Source organism: Microtus oregoni, unplaced genomic scaffold (genome assembly GCF_018167655.1).
Source record: "Microtus oregoni isolate MIOR12 unplaced genomic scaffold, Mior012 000003F_ref0000135, whole genome shotgun sequence".
Classification (NCBI taxonomy): Eukaryota; Metazoa; Chordata; class Mammalia; order Rodentia; family Cricetidae; genus Microtus; species Microtus oregoni.
The window spans coordinates 20,489,071-20,509,413 of record NW_024543062.1 but is presented as its reverse complement, the minus strand read 5'-3'; the positions used below and the strand labels follow the sequence as shown (position 1 = coordinate 20,509,413).

The following is a 20,343-nucleotide window of genomic DNA, read 5'->3' as shown; positions in this document are numbered from 1 at the left end:
AATGCCACCAACCTTATTGGATTAAAAGTGCTGAAACCTGGCAAACTTGTCCAGCATATGCAGGAAGGCCCGGGGCCCTACAACTCCCACCACCTAGGCAATGAAGGAAAGATACAGCATGACTTTTTTTTTTTTTTTTTTTTTTTTAATGCAAACACCAACTTCTCTTCTTTGGACACAGCAGAGAAACTTGAAGGAGCGAGCAGGAAGCATGTGTTAGAAGGCTTGTGGGGAGCACCAGGAACAGTCACACTCTGAGAAACTCCTTAGCTGAGCTGTGCTCACAGGGACAAAGGACATTATAAACACAAATCTTACAAACCAGATAGGCTCCCTCTTTTGGAGCAAACTTTAAATTATACTTGAATATCTGAGTAATATTAAAAACTGCAGCTAAACAGCAATTGAACTTGAGGGTATGGCAGAAAAGGCCCCTCCTCCTCTGGCCCAGGTTCGTAAAATACTTTGGGTGTAAGGTAAAAAAAAATGGCGAGAGAGGTGCTGAGTGAGACAGTGTTGGGTGAACCAGGCTCAAAGACAGACCAGAAAAGGGCAGGCACAGCTCACAAAAGGCTTCCGGTATTACCGGCAAGGGCAGAGCCTGTTGTCTCCGCAGACTTGGGGTGATACCAGGTGGATGCCATCACCCGCTTTCCCCACTGAGTGGGCAGATAGGGCAGTGGGCTCAAGGCCTCAATCTTCCCGCAGGTAGGCCTCCTCTTCCTGGTCAGCTCTCTCATCACCGGCTTCCTGGATTTTCTGGTGCAATTCTTGTGTCTGTGCTTCAGCCAGCTTGGTTTCTGCTTTCTGGGAGAGCTGGCGCACCTCCTGCACCTGCGACTTCACCAACTGGATGTGATTCCTGGCAGTTATAGAGGCCTGATCAGCTCCTGGTGAGAGAAGGGATAGTGCATTGAGCACAATTAGGCAGAGAAGTCAGACATAGGCCTGAGTCTGCAGCCCAGCCCTCATGGGGTTACCATCCTGCTTCTCTGAGCTCAAATCTGCATCTTATGCTTTTCAAGATGGCGTACTGGATGTTGGGGAGATGACTCAGTGGTGAAGAGTGCTTGCTGCTCCAGAGGACCCAAGATGGGGAGTAGCCCATGTTGCATGGCTCACAACCACCTGTAACTTGAGCTCCAGGGAATCTGATGCCCTATTCTTGACTCTGTGGGCATCTACATGCACATACACCCAAGGACATATGCACCATTTGTTTAAAAAAAGACAAAACCTGGGGTCTCCCCATCCAGCCCTGCCAGGCCTTGAATTTTTCTGTCTCACCCATAAGGTGCACCACCCTACCCAGGTGGGTGCTCGGCTATCCCTGATTTTAAGGAAATGCCCATACGGGATGTGCAGCTCAATATAGAAGTCAGTCCCACTCAGCTGTTAGTCTGGTGCTGTGCTGGCTTATACACTTACTACAGGTTGGTCAGCACTTCATACACATTGTAGTGTGGATTTTTTTTTAAAGAGTCTCTTGGCTGAACTGGGGGTTTGGTGATTAGGCTACTTTGGCTAGCCAGACAAGCCCCTCAGGAGAGAAAAGGGAGCCCACTCCCAAAACAGTGTGTATGTTGCAGGGTGTAGCACCCCAGCTTGTTTCTGCATGGGTGCTAGAGATCATGTTTGCGGAAGCGTGTTAACCACATAGCCATTTCTCCAACCTGGAATTCTAGTTTTTGAAGATCTAACTCCCCCCCCCCCCCAAATAACATGGGCTTGGTATCCATCTTTGAATGTAATTTCAACTTTACTATGGTCTTCTATGGATTCCTTAGTTCTTCAACCTATTTTAGATTTATGTAAAAATTTATATGGTCTTTGGATGTTGTTTATATTTAATATCTGTCTCTTAAGAGGAGAATCCAACCCTTGTGTACCTAGATGTGTTAGGTTGAAATGCTGTCTAGTTTTTAGCTGTGTGATCTGTATTAGATGGTGCTAGTTTATTTTATTTCAAGGTGGAGAATGGTGTGCATGGGGAAGTCAGAGGACAACTAGTGGAAGCCAGTCTTCTCCCCACCAGGATTTCTCTGTGTAGCCCCGGCCTTCCTGAAACTCTCTCTGTAGACCAGGCTGGCTTCGAACTCACAGAGATCCACCTGCCTCTGCCTGGGATTAAAGGCGTGTGCCATCACTGCCTGCACCAGTTTTCTTTTTAACATCATTTGGGTCCTAGGGACTGAGTTCAGGTGGTCAGGCTTGGCTGCAGGAGACTTTATTTGCTGAGTCATCTCAATAGCCTAATTTTTCTTTTCCTGTGGTGCTGTTTCCAGCAAGATGAACAGCTAGTTCCTCTGCGGTTCTAATCCTGTGTTTGTGTGATTTAGCGGGGAAAGCAAAGCAGGAACAGAATATGCTTTGCAAACCCAGGATTTTAAAAGTCAAAGAGTTACAGAACTGGGGCTGGAGAGATGATGGCTCAGAGGTTAAGAGCATTGCCTGCTCTTCCAAAGGTCCTGAGTTCAATTCCCAGCAACCACATGGTGGCTCACAACCATCTGTAATGGGGTCTGATGCCCTCTTCTGGCCTGCAGGCATACACACAGACAGAATATTGTATACATAATAAATAAATAAAATAAACATTTAAAAAAAAAGAGTTACAGAACTTTCAAAGAGCTTTTGGGCAATCTCTTAATTTTAAATTAATTTTAAATCCCAAGCTCCTTTCTCCACAACACTGTTGTTAGTAATGACAACACTATATTCCTGCAATGACTGGAAGAAGCGTCCTAGAAACAGGCAGCTGCCACTTCACCGTCTCCTTGTGTTAGCTTTACAGTGACATCCCTTTACTGGAATGCCTTACTAGTGTGATGCTAGACCACAGTGCCTTTACCACCAAAAACCCGTCCAGACACCCCAAAGTCATACTCTACTTCCATCTACTCTTGTCTTCTCACACTGTGCCTAGTTAATCTTACTTATGTTCAAATGTTTTCTTCTGCTGTTTTCTTGGACTTGCTTTTCGCTAGTCCATGCTTTTATTAATTTACTTATACAGTAGCTGTGGAAGTTGGGACAGCTTGCAGGAATCTGATGTGAAGGCCTGAAAATATGAGCCTATTTCCACACTGACCAAAGGTCAGGGTTGGAACTTAACCTCTAGTTTCTTCAAGGTTACTGTGCTAGACCTCAAAGGTCCCACCTAGCCGAGGAACCAGTTCTGCTCTCTCAAGGTTATTGCCTACAGGTGTGGCTAATAGCCAGCCCTTGTATTCCAGAAATAGAGAAGTAGATCAACAGACCTACCTCAAACAAGAGTCTAAAGATCCAACGGAAGTTCCAGTTCCCTTAAGGATTGATTCCACCCAGGAGTAGTTTGCTACAAAATGTTTTGGTCTAGGATGTAAGCGTGACGTGTTCTGTTCTAGCAACAGAATGTTTAACTATGAATGCAGCCCGCGACCTGTTCATTTCCTTGTATCATGTCAATGCAGTCTTTTGTCTACTTTTGGGGCCAGGGGCATTTTAGGCAATTCCCCCCCAATACTATTTTATTGTTATTTTCTCCATTTTATTATTATTTTCTAAATCCCTACGCTTCTCTCCTGGCAAGAGGTATTTTTGTCGAGGCTGGTCCCCGACACTTCCACCAATTGTCTTGAGGATCAAACTTGGGTCATCAGTATTCTTACCTCATCAGCCTGTAAGCCCACTCTCTGCATAACTTACTACTGAGTTAAAAGTCCAATTTATTTTTGGTACCTACTTCAACAAAGACAACTTGCCATTCATATATTTATGAGATACTTTATAGGCATAACCACCCAAGAACTACTCTGTGGTATCTGTAAGGGACAAGGTCTCATATAGCCCAGGCTAGCCTCAAACTACTGATCCTCCCAAGTCCACCTCTCAAGTGCTGGTGACTAGAGGCGTGTATCATGTGTGGAGGAAAGAGGTCGATATGAGTGTGCCCACTCACTTTTCCGAATTATTCTGCTAGGACCTCTCACTGAACCTGATGCACAGTACCTGGTTAGGCTAGCGAGCTCCAAGGATTCTGTGTTCCTGCCTTCCTCATTCTGGGGTTACAGATGTGTTCTACCACAGCTGTAATTTCCACATGGGCACCGAGGATCCAAAGGCAGGTCTTCATACTATACTGGAGGTTCCTGAGGCAGGTCCCCAGCCCCAGGAGCCCTTCTTCTGTGACAGACTTGGACTTGTTCTCAGATTCTAAATACTTTTACATTTCTATTTATTCCTTCTTTAGCTTGGGATTGTTCTTTAAATAATTTTGATTATCTATGTGAGTGGATGTCATGTGTATGAGGTACCTACCTGTGGAGATCAGAAGAGGGCATGAGATCTCGTAGATCTGCTAAGAAACCCAGGACATCAGCTGGGCTTTAATCCTAGCACCCATGAAGCAGAAGCAGGTGATCTCTGAGTTTGAGGCCAGGTTGCTCTACAGACTGAGTTCTAGGACAGCCAGGGCTACAAAGAAACCCTTTTTCAAAAAGACAAAAATACCAAAGTCCAGGGCCGCATGCATGCCAAGGCACTATCATTGAGCTACATTCCCATCCGGGAAGCATACTTAAACTTGACAGAGTAGGAATGGAGGAAGTGGACTGAAGGGCAATGAGTGAAAATTTCAAGAAAGTGACATCAGTGTCGTACAAAAATCAATCTTTGAATGTTCTTAAATGCATTGTTTTTTGGTGGGGAGGCAGGTCAACACTATATTTTTGTGTGTATGTGTGTGTATATGCATGTATTTGTGTGTGTGTGTGTGTGTATATAAATAAAATGAGCACTAATCTTGGTGAGAGACTCAGTGGTTAACCACGTGACACCCAAATGCAAGGGCCAGGAGTTTGGGTCCCCTGAACCCATGTATGTGTGGGGTGGGCACGAAGGCCAGCTGTAATTCCAGCCTGGAAGATTGAGATGGAAGAGCCAATCTCCAAGAACAAGCTGGCTAGTGACACTAACCACACTGGCTGACTGAGAGACCCTGTCTCACTGCCTGAGAAGACGTCTTCTGGTCTGTGAGTCTCACTTGTTATGTTGGTTTCTGCCTTGTTGCTCAGTTCTTCAGCTCCCTCTCTGACACCCATGTTGGTTCAGGTTTTCTGTGCTACACTGTTTCAGGTGTGCTTCTGTTGAGAACTTTGCCATCCTCGTGTGCAAGCACGTGTGATACCACAGTCATGGTCAGAGGACAATCCCTAGGGATCCTTTCTACTATGTAGAGTCTAGAAATTGAACTCAGGTCATTAGGCTTGGTGGCAAATGCCTTAACCTGTTGAGCCGCATCACTGGCCTAGAATTATTTTTCTGACACAGCCTGTTAAGGTATCCTTGTCATCACCCTGGCTGTCCTGGAACTCGCTCTGTAAACCAGGCTGGCCTTGAACTCAGAGATCCACCTGCCTCTGCCTCCCAAGTGTTGGGATTAAAGGCAGCGTGTGCCGCCACCACCAGACAAGTCTGTACTTTCTAATAGACTTTGTCATTTTCTGCCTCAACTCAATGTACCATGTTTTCTCTGTCCCCTCCTCCTACTTTTGTAGTGTGTGAAACTAGTACCTATTACTTCTCAAAAAATCTTTGCATGCTTTTATTTCCCCACTACGTTTTATAGTCACAGTTTTCCAAGTTTTAGAAAAGGAAGTTTCTTCTTTCAGACTTGACTTGAGTAGTGTTTCCACAAGTGCAGGCAGGTGTTTAATCAAGTGTAAAACTTCAGTCTGCTGTCCGTTAGCCTGCATCTACTTTTGCAGGGTAAATCAACTACTACTGTCTGGTTCTAGCTCCTCTTCCCAATACCTTACAGGCTTTTCTCTGAGAAGAGTCCTGGCCCACAGTTTACCGCTTCGGAACACGTGTTGTTCAGTAGTGCTCCCACAGGTGGAGGGGGAAGCTCCCTGGGAGGCTCCTGATGCACTTCTCAGAACTTCCTCATGTGAGAAACTTTTTGCTATCTTTTAAGTTTCCAGTCTAAGAACCAATTATTCTGATTTATTAACCTTTTGATATTACCAGCAGTCCCTCTTTCTGACTAATTGCTAAAAACATCTGTTTCCTTTGTAAACAGTGACTTTCGCTGTAATCCCCTCTGGAACGTATTTCATGATAGCTACCTAGTTACCCATTGACATTAGAACCCACCACTCCCTCTTTCCCATTGCTCTGTATCTACCTGTTTATCCTCCTAATAAACGAGACTTGATCAGAATCCTGTCTTGTCTCCATCCTCTGTGTCTCTTGTCCCTTTCAATTCTCACTCCCCCGCTTAGGGTCTCCATTGACTAACCCATGGGTCGGGGCATCCTCGGAAGCTGCCCACTACATCTGGCGAGCCACTGGCTCCTACAAGGCTGCTTTCCTACTTTCATTTTTGAAGTTTAATATAGTATCAAATACAATTATATAGCACCGACTTTCCAAAACAAACCTGCTGGGAAAGATGGCTCATGCCCACAGTTCTAGCATTTGGGAGGCTGAGGTAGAAGGATCACTGCAAGCTTAGATTGGCTTGGCCTCACAGTGAGACCGTCTCAACAGTCCCATTAAAATAAAACCATCCAATACTTTAAAAAAAATCATTTTTAGGACTTAATGCTGTAAGCCTCAACCTGATATCCTGATATGAGAAAAAAAGCACACATCTAGTTTGGAACTAGATCACATTAGATGCTGAACATTTAATCATTTCTCTTAGGTCCGCTGGAGAAACACCAACAGTCAAATCACACTTGGTGCAGAAAGAAAAAACACCTACATTTTCTGTGTAGTGCACTAAGAAGAGGGCAGAGCTCTGGCCCCTAGCTCCAATTCCAGTGTGGTAATCTGGATTTCTCTCTGTCTCTCTCTGTCTCTCTCGACAAGGCTCTGTAGTCCAGACTAGTCTCAGATTCACAGACATCCTCCTGCATCAGCTTCCCAAGAACTAGGATTATAGGCACGAGCCACCATATCCAGCTCTAACATTTGTATTCGAGGAGAAATGAAGCAAGGCTTAATTTCAGGTTGGCCACTTCCTCCTAACTGCAGCCGTTGAGTGGCATGACTAGCTCCATGCTAAAGGAGCACCACGACCCAAAAGTGCCTACAAAGTGCCACCCTGGCCCTCCCGAGCAGAGAAGTGCTCCACTGGCTCATCTCTCCGTCTTATTTAAAGGGGCACACAGGCTTAAGATCACACGGAAAAGGAGGAAGGAAACCCTTAGAGCTATTAGCAACATTCTGTAGCAGCTTAACTAGTTATTTTTCCAGACTTACAGCCTGACTTCTGTGAACACAGACAAAACGTCAGGACTTCATGTGGCAGCTTGGCCTGGCAGAGAACAGCCTGCTCTACATATAGTAAGTCTGAGGCTAGCCGAGGCTATATAAGACCATATATACATACAACACAGAAATGGGGAAACCTCTAAACCAATGGTTCTCAACCCCTTTTGGGGGGTCACATAGCAGATTTCCTACATATCAAATGTTTACATTATGACTCATAACAGTAGCAACATTAAATTTATGAAGTAGCAACAAAAATTTATGTTTTGGGCCACCATAACATGAGGCCCTGGATTAAAGGGTCACAGGACTAGGTTGAGAACCACTGCTCTAAGAGATATTTCTATCATCAATCAGGCAGTCTAAAGTCCTCAGTTAACAACTACATTAAAAGTAAGAAACAACAAAAACCCAGCCCTTTACCTACCAGTTTGATAGGCGGCCTCCGCAGCCATCTCTGACAGGCCAACTGCAGTCATCCATGTGGTTTCCAGCTTCAAGTATTCTTGCTGTTTTGAAGTCATCTGTAAGATCAGAAGAGCTTCAGAGACCATGAAGGGTTAACAGTTACTCTCAAGATAACCGGTTAGACACTATAATGAGGACCATTATATGGAAATGTTGACAAGTCTGCTCACCTCAACTCTGGCTCCTATAATCACCTGCCACACTTCATCTTCCTCCTGTGAATTCATTTTTCCAAGTAGATTTGTATATTGTCGATACAGAGACACTAACGTATAAACAGCCTACAAACACAGAAGAAATGATGAGGGTATAAAGTAAGTGAGGTACGACGGAAGGACTAGTGACAGTCACCTTAGAAAACAAGGTCCTGGCCGGGCGGTGGTGGCACACGCCTTTAATCCCAGCACTCGGGGGGCAGAGGCAGGCGGATCTCTGTGAGTTTGAGGCCAGCCTGGTCTACAAGAGCTAGTTCCAGGACAGGAACCAAAAGCTACGGAGAAACCCTGTCTTGAAAAATCCAAAAAAAAAAAAAACAAGGTCCTGCCAGTTGGTGGTGGCCGTTAATTCCAGCACTCGGAAGGCAGGTGAATCTCTGTGAGTTCAAGGTCAGCCTGGTTTACAAATTGAGTTCCAGGACAGGCCCCAAAGCTATACAGAGAATACCTGTCTTGAAACCCCTCTCCCCCACAGAAGAAAACCCCTGGGGTGGTTAGTGCATACATGCCATCTCAACACTCAGGTGAATGTCAAGTTCAAGGCAAGCCTGAGCTACACAGTGAGACTGTCTTAAAGAAACGTAGAAGAATCAGGACTGGGGGCTGGAGAGATGGCTCAGTGGTTAAGAGCATTGCCTGCTCTTCCAAAGGTCCTGAGTTCAATTCCCGGCAACCACATGGTGGCTCACAACCATCTGGAATGAGGTCTGATGCCCTCTTCTGGCCTGCAGACATACACACAGACAGAATATTGTATACATAATAAATACATAAATAAATATAAAAAAAAAAAAAAAGAAGAAGAATCAGGACTGGAGAGATGGCTCAGCAGTTAAGAGCACTGGCTGTTCTTCCAGAGAACACTGGTTCAATCCTAGTACCCACATGGCAGTTTTCAACTGTAACTATAGCCGGGCGGTGGTGGCGCACGCCTTTAATCCCAGCACTTGGGAGGCAGAGGCAGGCGGATCTTTGTGAGTTCGAGACCAGCCTGGTCTACAAGAGCTAGTTCCAGGACAGGCTCCAAAACCACAGAGAAACCCTGTCTCAAAAAACTTAAAAAAAAAAAAAAAAAAAAAAAATCAACTATATAGTTCCAGGGGATCTGACACCCTCACACAGACACACATAACAGGCCAAACACCAATGCACTTTAATAATAATAATAATAATAATATAATAAGACAAGAGAAAAAGATTGTTAGTCCACTGTGCTGTGGGGTTCTTTCCTCCTCAGGCAGGGCTAAAGGCCAAGGTCAGCCCTCGGGTGTCAGGGATCATAGTCATCAGAACTGCCTTGAGTGGACAGCCGGTTTTCTGCTCAAAGACATTCAAATGAGAGGGAAGAGTGGAGGGAGGAGTGGGCAGAGTTCAGTGAGGAGAGCATAAGCTGGGCAGCTCCTAACCAGTCACGAATGATTCCAGCTCTAGAGGCTACCCCCCCCCCACCTCCCCCGCCTCCCTGCACCTGCATGCACTCCATTCCCACACATACATATCAGTAAACCCTGCTACAGCAAACTGCTCCTCATCCTTGTGCCTCACTGGGTTGTACCAGTCTAAATAGAGGCATCATCCAGGATAAAAGTTTTTAAATTTGAGACAAGCTCTCACTATGTCAACTCAGCTGGTCTAGGATTCAGAGATCTGCCTGCCTCTGCCTCCTGAGCAGGATCACCATAGCCTGCTTTTTAAAAATTTTGTAACAGATCCTGAGTTTGAGGGATGGCCTACATAGTGAGTTCCAGAGCTACACTGTGAACCCTATCACCAAAAAAAAAAAAAACCCTAAATAAAAATTTTGTTCACAGCCGGGCGATGGTGGCGCACGCCTTTAATCCCAGCACTCAGGAGGCAGAGGCAGGCGGATCTCTGTGAGTTCAAGACCAGCCTGGTCTACAGAGCTAGTTCCAGGACAGGCTCCAAAACCACATAGAAACCCTGTCTTGAAAAACAAAACAAAACAAAATTGTTGGCCATCCACACTGAGATGCAGAGAAAAAAAAAAACGCACAAATGACTTTAAGACAGTGTCTTGCTTGCTATGCTGATGGCACCACAAACAATCCTCCTCCAGAGTGGTCTTGGACTGGAACCAGGAACCACTGCATGCCGCAGGCTGCTCTTGGGGTAATTTTTTTTTTTTTTTTTTTTAGTTTTTCGAGACAGGGTTTCTCTGTAGCTTTGGAGCCTGTCCTAGCACTAGCTCTTGTAGACCAGGCTGGCCTCAAACTCAGAGATCTGCCTGCCTCTGCCTCCCGAGTGCTGGGATTAAAGGCGTGTGCCACCACAGCCCGGCTTTTTTTTTTTTTTTCAAAATGTTTATTTATTATGTGTACAATATTCTGCCTGTGTGTATGCCTGCAGGCCAGAAGAGGGCATCAGACCTCATTACAGATGGTTGTGAGCCACCATGTGGTTGCTGGGAATTGAACTCAGGACCTTTGGAAAAGCAGGCAATGCTCTTAACCACTGAGCCATCTCTCCAGCCCCTCTTGGGGTGATTAAATGTCATCACAAACCCTGCTGAGCCAGATGAACTTCTTATCCTCCTGCCTCTGCCGCCCAAGTGCTGGGATTCTGTGTGTCTACCGCCACGCTGCTGAGAATAAAACTAAGGCAAGCATTTTATAGATAGGTGAGCCGCTACAAAACCCAGAACTCAGCAACATTTTTAAAAAGGGTTAATATTTTTTTAAAATTATTAAATATTTTAAATATTTGAGGCTCAAGAGCCTAATGGCCAAGGTATGGGATGGGAGGGTGTGTGGAGGGAATGGGAGGAGGGGAGGGAGTGGGAATTTGGATTAGAATTTGTTTTAAAAACGTTTTATTATTTATTAGATGTACATTGTTCTGCCTGTATGTACACCTGCAGACCAGAAGAGGGCATCAGATCTCATTACAGATGGTTGTGAGCCACCATGTGGTTGCTAGGAATTGAACTCAGGACCTTTGGAAGAGCAGTCAGTGCTCCTAACCTCTGAGCCATCTGTCCAACCCCTGGTAATTTTTCTTTTAAATCTATTAAAAAAAAAAAAAAGAGCAGGGCGGTGGTGGCACATGCCTTTAATCCCAGCACTCGGGAGGCAGAGGCAGGAGGATCTCTGTGAGTTTGAGGCCAGCCTGGTCTACAAGAGCTAGTTCCAGGACAGGAACCAAAAACTATGGAGAAACCCTGTCTCGAAAAACCAAAAAAAAAAAAAAAAAGAACCTAATGACCTCTGCTAAAGCTACTACACTCTTGCAATACACACACAAGCCTGGCTAAGTCCCAAAAAAACACACACAGCTATCAGAGGACATGGTGGTGAGCCATAGTTTGGAAACTGCAAATCAGAGTCTAGGAAGGGAGCGGGGATTGTAGCACCTGCCTGGCCCATAGACCTCTGGGCTCCATCTCTTCACACTGAAAAACAAAACAAAAAAAACTGCACAAAACAGACGTACCTTCGTATACTCAGTGATGGCTTCGATCAGAGCATACGTGGTTTGAGACAGAAAGGTGGAGGTGCTGTCTGTCACCAGAGACACGGCCCTCCTCATTAGTGCGTCGTTACTAAGAGAGTGAGGCTCCGATTTCTGAAAGACAAACAGTCACTCAATTTCCAACCTGAATAAAGCTTAAGACGAGAACCGCAAGGTCTCAGAAGACCGCCCAGCCCTGTGCTTCATGTGTATGAACCCACAGCAGCACACTTCTTTGGGGTAACTTTTTAGGCTTTCTATGTGGTGACTTAAGATAGCATAGGAATGTAATCTGAGGGTAATGTTTCTCTCCACATTCATTCTCCTAGAAAACTGAGTGTCAAGGGAACTGTGGCAGAGTTACTACCAATCCTGTGTTGGGTGTTTCTGACAAAGACCTCCAAGAGCTGATGTGACTGAACTCACAGTGACTGGGTGGACGTGGGGAGACTGCTGGGCTGGGGCAGGGGACGATCTAGTGAGCTATTGCACCGAAAAACAAAATTCACTAGAACCCTCCATCAGAATTATGGGATCTGGTCACTCCAGCTCAAAACCGCTGCCACTCAACATCTTAATAACTCCCTTTCCTTCTCATCAGAGACCTTGCTGTATCCAAACCAACCGCTCTACTTACTGTCTTAGTCTTGCTGAAGAGAGTGTAAAACTCTGGAGTAACTGTTAAAAGCAGCATGAGTATGAAATGGTTTTTAATACGTGAATAAATAAAAAAAAATTCATCCTAGTTGGGCAGCGGTGGTGCACGTCTTTAATCCCAGCATTCAGGAAGCAGAGACAGGTGGATCTCTGTGAGGTTGAGGCCAGCCTGGTCTACAGAGTGAGTTCCAGGACAGCCAAAGCTACACAGAGAAACCTTGTCTTGGAAAAAAAAATTCATTCTATCTAGCTATCTATCTATCTATCTATCTCATAGGAAGAGCACTCAGATCGACAACTCTGCTCACAAAGGAAATGCTGACACAGCATCTTGAATGCTGAGTGTAATGATGCTAACTTTACAATGTGTTCTCACTCATTTCTCTTTTTACAGATGATGAAATACACACACAACAGCCGGGAAACTTTCCCTAGAAATCAAATAGCTAATTAAATCTCAATGCAAACTCTCTGGAGGCTGTACTCTTTCTCGTATGTTCTGCTGACCCAACACGGTGCCAGCCATGACCATCAAACATCAAAACATACATTTACCTAGCAGTAGCCAGAAGAACAGGAGAGCTGACCAGGAACTGAGAAAGGCTTTAAAGGGATGTGACTTGAACTGAAGAAGCTAGCACTAAAATGGCTAAGGTCCTTGGAAGGAAGGAAATGAAAGCCTGGTTGGCATGAGAGAAATGAAACTGGTTAAAGCACCAAGTGCAGGCAGTAGACACAGTGTAGCTGTGTGTAGCATTAATGGGGCTCGGGAGAGCAGACCACAGCAGCTCCAGTCCTGTGCCCCAGGAATGGCTAGTACCTGGGCCTCAGAACGCAGTGCATCAACAGAAAAGAGGACAAACCCCACAATTCTCAAATAGGAAAAAAAAAAAAAGAATGCTGAGGGCTGAGATGACTTAGCTGTTAAGGAGGCACTTGGCTGCCGAGCAGACAACCTGCTCAGCCCCCGGAACCAACCTGCAGCTGTCCTCTGATACTCTCATCCACCACACAAATGTAATTTTTAGGTTTGTCTTGTCATCAGGATGACTGACGCTCGAGTGGACATTTCAGAGCTAAGGCTCATCAATCAGCATGCAGAGCTGACGTAAAATCACACAGATGGGTGTTAATGAGTCTCAGATGTGAAAATATAAATCGATACAAAAGTATCAGGAATACTTTGTTGAAGTGAACTTGCTGGTTTCTTATGCAGCTCTTCTCCATAAAGCACAAATCCAGTGGTTAAACCACCTCTGCTTTCCAACCAGCCCTCGCTGATTCCTCTAACGACTCTCGCCCACATGCTCGTTCTTCCTTCCTATGAGACCCACTTCTCCGACAATTCTCCCTCCATTTGCTGCCTGCCAGCCGGTAGCGCCATCTCATCTCGTCTAGACTAACAGTAGCCCTTTAGTCTCCCCAGATAAACAATATCCTTAAAACCTATACAAGATCATAATATTCCAAGAACAAATCCTTTGTGGTCTGTTTAGAATAAAATCCAAAACCTTACAATGACACACAAAAATCAAATCACAGTATCTGATCCTTGGTCACCTCTGAGCCTCACCTATTAAACAGTTCCTCCTTCCATTCCGTTCACTTTGCTTTGCTGCACACCACACAAAATTCAGCTTCCAGGCTTTTGCCCCTCTGCTGCAGGCTTCTGCCTTAGCTTTCTCGAAGCACACTGGCATGAAGCTGTCCCAAACCATTTCACCCTTTTCACTTCACCCTATTTCCATCTTTTCTTCCTTCCTTCCTTCCTTCCTTTCTGTTTTTTGTTTGTTTTGTTTTTCAAGATAGGATTTCTCTGTGTAGCCCTGGCTGCCCTGGACCAGGTTGGTCTCAAACTCAGATTCGCCTGCCTCTGCCTCTGAGATTAAAGGCATTTACTACTGCTATTGGGCCTTTTTTTTCTTCTTTTTGGTATGCTTTTTTTTTTTTTTTTTTTTTTTGGTTTTTTGAGACAGGGTTTCTCTGTGGCTTTGGAGCCTGTCCTGGCACTAGCTCTTGTAGACCAGGCTGGTCTCGAACTCACAGAGATCCACCTGCCTCTGCCTCCCGAGTGCTGGGATTAAAGGCATGCGCCACCACCGCCCGGCTTGGTATGCTTTTTTGAGACATCTCAAGATCTAACTAACACAAGCTAATCTTACAATTTTGATTTTCCTGCCCTCGCCTCCCCAGTGTTGGTATTACAGGAATACACCACCTCACTCAACTTATATTTGCTTATTTTCTACCCAGAATGGATGTTTTATGATAGCAAGAATTTGTATTTTCGCTCACTCTTACCTTCCTAGTGTATGGCACAAAGAAGTAGTTCAGTAAAGTTTTGCTGAATGACAGGCTTCTGCCAACAGACTGTATTTCTTTCATCTCATTCTATCCTTTATGCAACTTGGAGCTGGGTGGTGATAGCACACGCCTTTAATCCCAGCACTTGGGGAGCAGAGGCAGGCAGATTTGAGTTCAAGGCCAGCCTGGTCTACAGAGAGAGTTCTAGGACGTGCTCCAAAGCTACACAGAGAAAACCCCGTCTCGAAAAACAAACAACAACTTGAAGTACTGTTTACACCAGTACTGACTAGGTGACTGGAACTTGATTCCTGGGTAACCCTCTGGCCTCACCTATTAAACAGTTCCACCACTAACCCTTCCCTCCCTGTCCTAATCTCATTTTGAAGACAGGACGCCTATACAAGTAAGCTAGTCTGAACTGGTGGGTGCCAGGGACAGGCAAGCAACCTCTAACTTCCTCCTAGTTCCAAGGAAGTCAAAGGTGCACTCTCCAGTGCCAAGGCAGTGGACGATTACCTCAGTGAAAACTAAACCATAAAAACCCTAGCGAAGCACCATGTGAATTCCCAGGGCAGTCACTCATCCACAGAAAACCATGATCACTCCTCCCCTGTTCCAGCCTACCAACTATCCCCCTTCAATTCTTCTACACTGTATCTTTAACGTCCAGACCCCCAAAGTTTGACAAGTTCATTTGCAAAGTTAATCTTCTACTTCTCTGTTTGCTACAAGGATAAAGGTCTACTTCCCAGTTCAAACGATGCTCAGTTTCACTGGTTCCTCGATTCAGGGGTGGTGGAGCAGGGACAAAAAGCAGAAACTACTGTTTCTACAACGTGAGACAATGAAACCGGGCAATCTGCTCAACTCTGAGAAGATGCTGGTACAGTACGGCGCATAGCATCATGGGAGGTGGCACTTGGAAAACTAAGGCTTCACTAAGATGGGGAGAATCACATGATCGTCCCTTACCTGAGCGATAGGGACTGCACACAGGGTCACGCCGAATCCAGCCAACATAGTTTTGTGCCATGGTCTTATCAATTCTGAGAAACAGCGTTTCTTTGAGTTAGCCACGACGGGAACACGCTGTCCATACCTGGAAATATAAGTCAAATTTTAAAAAGCACAAATCAATGTGTAAAAGGCTCTCGGGTCTGCAGGAGTCGGTTCAAGCAGCGGCTAAATGAGGAGGTAGCAGCGGTCTTCCAAGAAAATAAACCACAGGGTGGCCTATTAAGTCCCAGAAACGGATAGAGGTGGTGGCAAGCCTTTAGTCTCAGCACTCGGGAGTCGAGGCAAGCGATGTGAGTTCCAGGCCAGCAAGAGCAACAGGCGCTTTCCACTAGGTGGAGAAGTTTAAAAGTTGCCTCCGAGCTGCTTAGCAACCTGACGCCAAGATAAAACTCTCGTGCTCGCAGGACTTAGCCCTAAACCCTGGGCCTGGATTCCGGAGTCTCGAAAGGTCCCTGCGAGAAAGGTCCTGGGGGCAGCAGCCGGAGAGCGCCGCTGGCGTCGGGCGCCCGAGTCTCCTGGGTCGTGCGCTAACAACGCGCTGCCAGCCCAGGCCTGAGCCAACGCCGTGGCCCGTCTGTCCCTCGGTGTCTTTCGGGCCTCTGAGCTGACTGGAGGGTCAACGGGCTGGGAGGACCCGCTTTCGGAAGCCCGTGATGGGGGACGGGGACGGAGGCGGCACCCTCCGCAAACTTCGGAGGGAGGCGGGACGCGGCGGCCTGCAGCGACCCGCGGCCAACGCGCAGGCCGGCGCCGCGGGCCCGGCTCCTCTCCGCCGCTTCCAGCCCTCTGCGGCCACTGCCGTACCTGAACAGGGAGGCCACGCTCCGGGACATCCAACTTCTCAGAGCAGCCATCCCGCGGCGGACGGACGGCGGACGTACACGCCGGAAGTGACGCAGCATAGCGAGCAGCCGGGCGAGCTCGGCCGGCTCCCGGGTACCCTGGGCTTCATGGTCACGCCCCCACTAGAGGACGCAGTTGCGATTGGACAGGCGGAAAGGGCGGGACAGGAGCGCTAGGAAACGGCTGTAACGGTCGCACCTGGCGTTCAACCGCTCGCACTTCGGCGCTGGACGCGACAGGTCCCCGGGACTCGGGGGGTGCGGAGCGGGTCGCGCGCCGGGACGCGGGCGGTGGGCTGGGGCGGGGCGGGGCCTGCAGAGGGGAACGTGCTCCGCGGGGCGGGGCGGAGCCGGGCGAGCCGGCCGGGCGCTGTCACTTCAGCACCAGGAAGTAGGTGGTCCAGCCGGCCAGCAGCAGCGCCCCGATGAGCACCGTGTAGCTGAGGAGCACGAAGGCGAGCAGTTCCCGCAGCAGCTGCAACACGTGGACGGTGGACGAGGCAGGCATCGCCCTGCAGAGACCTGGAGCCTGAGCCCGCGTAGGGTGCGTGTGGCGGGACAGCACTCTTCCAGGGCCAAAGAAGCCTCAAGTGCTGTTCTGCACTGGAAAATGTGCCTTCTAAAACAGTAGTTGCCCACACTCCCTCTCACTGGCATCTGAGCTCCAAAAGGGGAAAGGGCCTGGTCTTTCCCAGTCCTAGCTTTGCATTAGACTCCAACGCAGCCCTCTCTTGCCACCACCTCTTGCATTTTTAATGCAGCTGGTGCCGCTAATGGGCTGGTGGAGGATAGCTTGATTTTCCCGTCACCCAAGCTGCAGCCCTGTCTGTGGGCCTGCCTTGGAGTGGAGAAGCAGCAGACCGTTGCTCATTTCCTCCGTCATCCTCCTGACCCCAGGCCTTTCTACAGTATACTTTAAGGGTGTGTGTGTGTGTTTGTGTGCCCCAGCATGCTTGCCTTGCGGCCAGTCAGGATTAAAACCGAAGGGCGCCAAATAATAGGTACCAATTTGATCTTGGGCTCACATCATTCCCAATATGTCTTACACACCCCATCCGTGCAGATTTCACCTCAGACACTAAGAGTCACAAACTAGCTCATCTTCACTGCTGCCTTGCCTGGCAGATCCCCTCAATGCTGGTGTCTAGCTTCCCACTCTTCCCAATTTACTCACTTGGCAAAGTTTCCACGACTCCTCCCCACCACAGCTTCCACAGCTTCTCTCTGGTCTGCTGAAGAGAGACTTGTGCACACTGCAGCGATCTCGGCAGAGCTGAGGTCTTCAGGCAGCTGAAGCACTCAACAACTAGGTGTGGTCTAGCAACCAATTACAACCTCTGTGTGGTTTCTGAGCTCCCAGGGAGCTGCGCACAGGCAATCCTAGGCCAGGCGGGGCCCTGGCAGCCGTGCCCGCCCTCTGCCTGTGTCACCTCCAGTCTACAGGACGAGGCATCAGCGATTTTCAGGGCTCCTGACTTAAATGGGCTGAACAACTGGTACCCCAGGGGATATTTCAAGCCCCTTCTTGTCTTGCTTGTCTAAACACCCCAGCTGGGCTGTACCGCCAATGTGTCTAAAACTGAAAGCAGTCCTGTCAAGAGGCCTGACAGAACCACTGCACGTTCACCACGATTGTCTTCCTAATGGAAAAGCCACTGTCTTAAGAAAGGCAAGTGTGAACACGCACATGTGTACGTGAGACTCATGCCCCAGGGTGCATGATCCTAATTTACAGAATTTAGCAGTTTGCAAACTCATTACCCGGGCCACTTCCAAGTTCATCTACAGAAGTGAGGCAACAAAAGGAGCCAGCTGGGAAAGCAAAGGACACTTTTCCTTTCCCCGAAGTAACTACCAAGGACAAGCAAGCACAGATATACAGCTTATTCTTCTGCTTATACTAGATTATTAAGACTATTTTTTGACCTTTAGAAGAACAGGCAGTGTGGACGTCAACCTTTTATAACATCATCATCCAGAAGCAAATGGCCCCTTAATTTAATCAGGATCTCTTATTATCAAATCATTGCCTTGGTGAAGCCTGCTCGAAAACAGGGGCAGAACATCAACACGCAGCTCAGGAAGCCAGTGCGTAGTAATTGCTCCCCCAGAGGACTGGACATCTGAAGGGCTCCCATGCTTTGGCTAAGATGAATGCCATCACCTATACCAGAGTGGCAGACAGAGAAGTTCAGATCCCTCCCCACCCAGTCTCCAAATGGACGCCTCAAGGCAGTTATGTGGTTTATGCTTTGTACCGTCTACAAACCTGCCAAACTGGGGTATTTTATAGCAACAGAGTAACTTAAGCAAAGAAATACTACATGGGGGCTGACAAGATTGGCTCAGCAGGTAAAGGAGCTTGCCACCCGGCCTGACAACCTGAATTCGATCCTCAGGACTCACATGAAGAGAGAACCAACTCCTTGAATGCTGTCCTCTGATTGCTATGGTGTGAATGTGTATAAATGCACACACTCTACATAAGCTACATAAAGAACTATAACGTGGAATAAAATTCACATTAATCCATTTATAAATGAGAAATTTTACATACTGCCTTTTCCTTCTACGGCCTGAGAGGCCTCCTCTGTCATAAATAATGCATCAGCTCCTGGAGCACCACTGACCACCTAGAGGCAACATCCCTAGAGACAGGGATGTATGCTGCATCCCGCGCTTTGCCATCTTTTATCACAGCCCCTTTGCTTCGGATGCTTAGTTCATTTTGCTGTTTAAAATGTTTTGGGCATGTAAATCCTAGCACTTGGTAGTCTGAGGCAGAAGGGCTACATTTAAGGCCAGCCTGGGCTATAGAGGGAGACCTTGTCTCAACAACAGAAGTATATTTGCTTGAATTTAACTCCTCAGAACACAAATTTCCCTCCTAGGGTCAAGCTACCAGGGCCCTTTTCTTTTTCTCCGTGTTGTCCTGAGAATGGAAGCCAGGCCCATGTATGTGCTCAGCAGCTCTCCTACCACACGCTGAACGAGTCTCCCCTCGCAGGGTCTAACATATAACCCAGCTGACCTACAACTCTCAATCTTTCTGCCTCACAGTAAAGATGGGCCACTGTGCCCAGCTTCTAGCTAGCCTTTGTGTACATGAGAACAAGCATGCAGTGATCAATCACAACCTGATTCTAAACAAGCAGAGCAGGAATGTAATAGGGTTCATATGGAGACCTTCCTTGTTCTCAAGAAACCTCCCATTTCAATCGTCCCTCCCTAGACCGTTTCTCTCTTGCTCTACAGTCAATCCAGTTAAAGTACCTAGTTTCTGGATTTAAGGAAACAGAAGATGTGTAAATTAATAGTGTCTATGTAGATGACTTTAATCAGGATGGCTGGTGCAGCAGAATGGTCCATCTAACCAACTCAGCGAAAGTGCAGACATGGCAATATAAACAATCCACCTCTCTAAGAATAAGTGTCCGTCCCACAACCTTTCTCAGAGCATTTTTTTTTTTTTTGGTGTTTTGAGACAGTGTTTCTCTGTAGCTTTGGAGCCTGTCTTGGAACTCGCTTTGTAGACCAGGCTGGCCTTGAACTCAGAGATCCACCTGCCTCTGCTTCCCAAGTGCTGGGACTAAAGGTGTGCGCCACCATAGCCCAGCTGTTAGAACACATTCTTAAGAGACAAAGACAGCTTTGAGTGCATCAAAGGGCATAATATGATTATCACCATTTCTATTTGTTCACAGATGAAGTAAGTGTGTGGTTTTAAAAAAAGTATTGTGCTGAGTACATTTTTGGAGCTGACCTTGCTATTCTCTGAGCAAACAAATATAGACTCAGAAACAAATGCAGATACTTGAGATTACAACTGGGCATCTGTTCATGGGATAAACACCCCAGCCAAAGAGACTTGACCAAACTTGAACAGAATCCCGGGGGTGGAAAACACTCAAGACAAGGTGGGCTGCACTCCCTGGCAGCTGAGACTAGCCAGGGTTGAGGCTCGAAGGTAAAACCAACTCCCTGGAAGAACAAGAGCCTGAAAAAGAATGTTCTGAGCCAAGAAGGTTTTCCCATTTGGGAATCACCCCCACCTCACTCCCCACCCCTCCGAATACTGAATATCAAGGCTAAATTCATTCCATGAGAAA

At 47.0% G+C, this 20,343-nt stretch overlaps 1 protein-coding gene across 1 annotated transcript; it reads right to left on the bottom strand.

Annotated features, from left to right (window-relative positions):
- Positions 1 to 145: 145 nt before the first annotated feature.
- On the bottom strand, positions 146 to 16,340 carry Diablo (diablo IAP-binding mitochondrial protein). Its single transcript, XM_041648624.1, has 6 exons — positions 16,197 to 16,340; positions 15,348 to 15,474; positions 11,394 to 11,525; positions 7,899 to 8,009; positions 7,688 to 7,784; positions 146 to 890 (listed from the first exon to the last, which is right to left on the bottom strand). The coding sequence occupies exons 1-6, from the start codon at positions 16,292 to 16,294 to the stop codon at positions 694 to 696; spliced, it is 762 nt and encodes a 253-aa protein (XP_041504558.1). The 5' UTR covers positions 16,295 to 16,340; the 3' UTR covers positions 146 to 693.
- Positions 16,341 to 20,343: the final 4,003 nt, after the last annotated feature.

Bases quoted from the DNA above. Each gene is read 5' to 3' on its own strand.
- Diablo (XM_041648624.1), bottom strand. From the start codon at position 16,294: ATGCTGCGTCACTTCCGGCGTGTACGTCCGCCGTCCGTCCGCCGCGGG. The intron at 8,010-11,393 runs GTACGTCTGTTT...CTGTGTTTGTAG, and splicing joins CCATCACTGAGTATACGAAG to GCTGTTTATACGTTAGTGTC. The intron at 891-7,687 runs GTAGGTAAAGGG...TTCTCTCACCAG, and splicing joins GGAGGCCGCCTATCAAACTG to GAGCTGATCAGGCCTCTATA.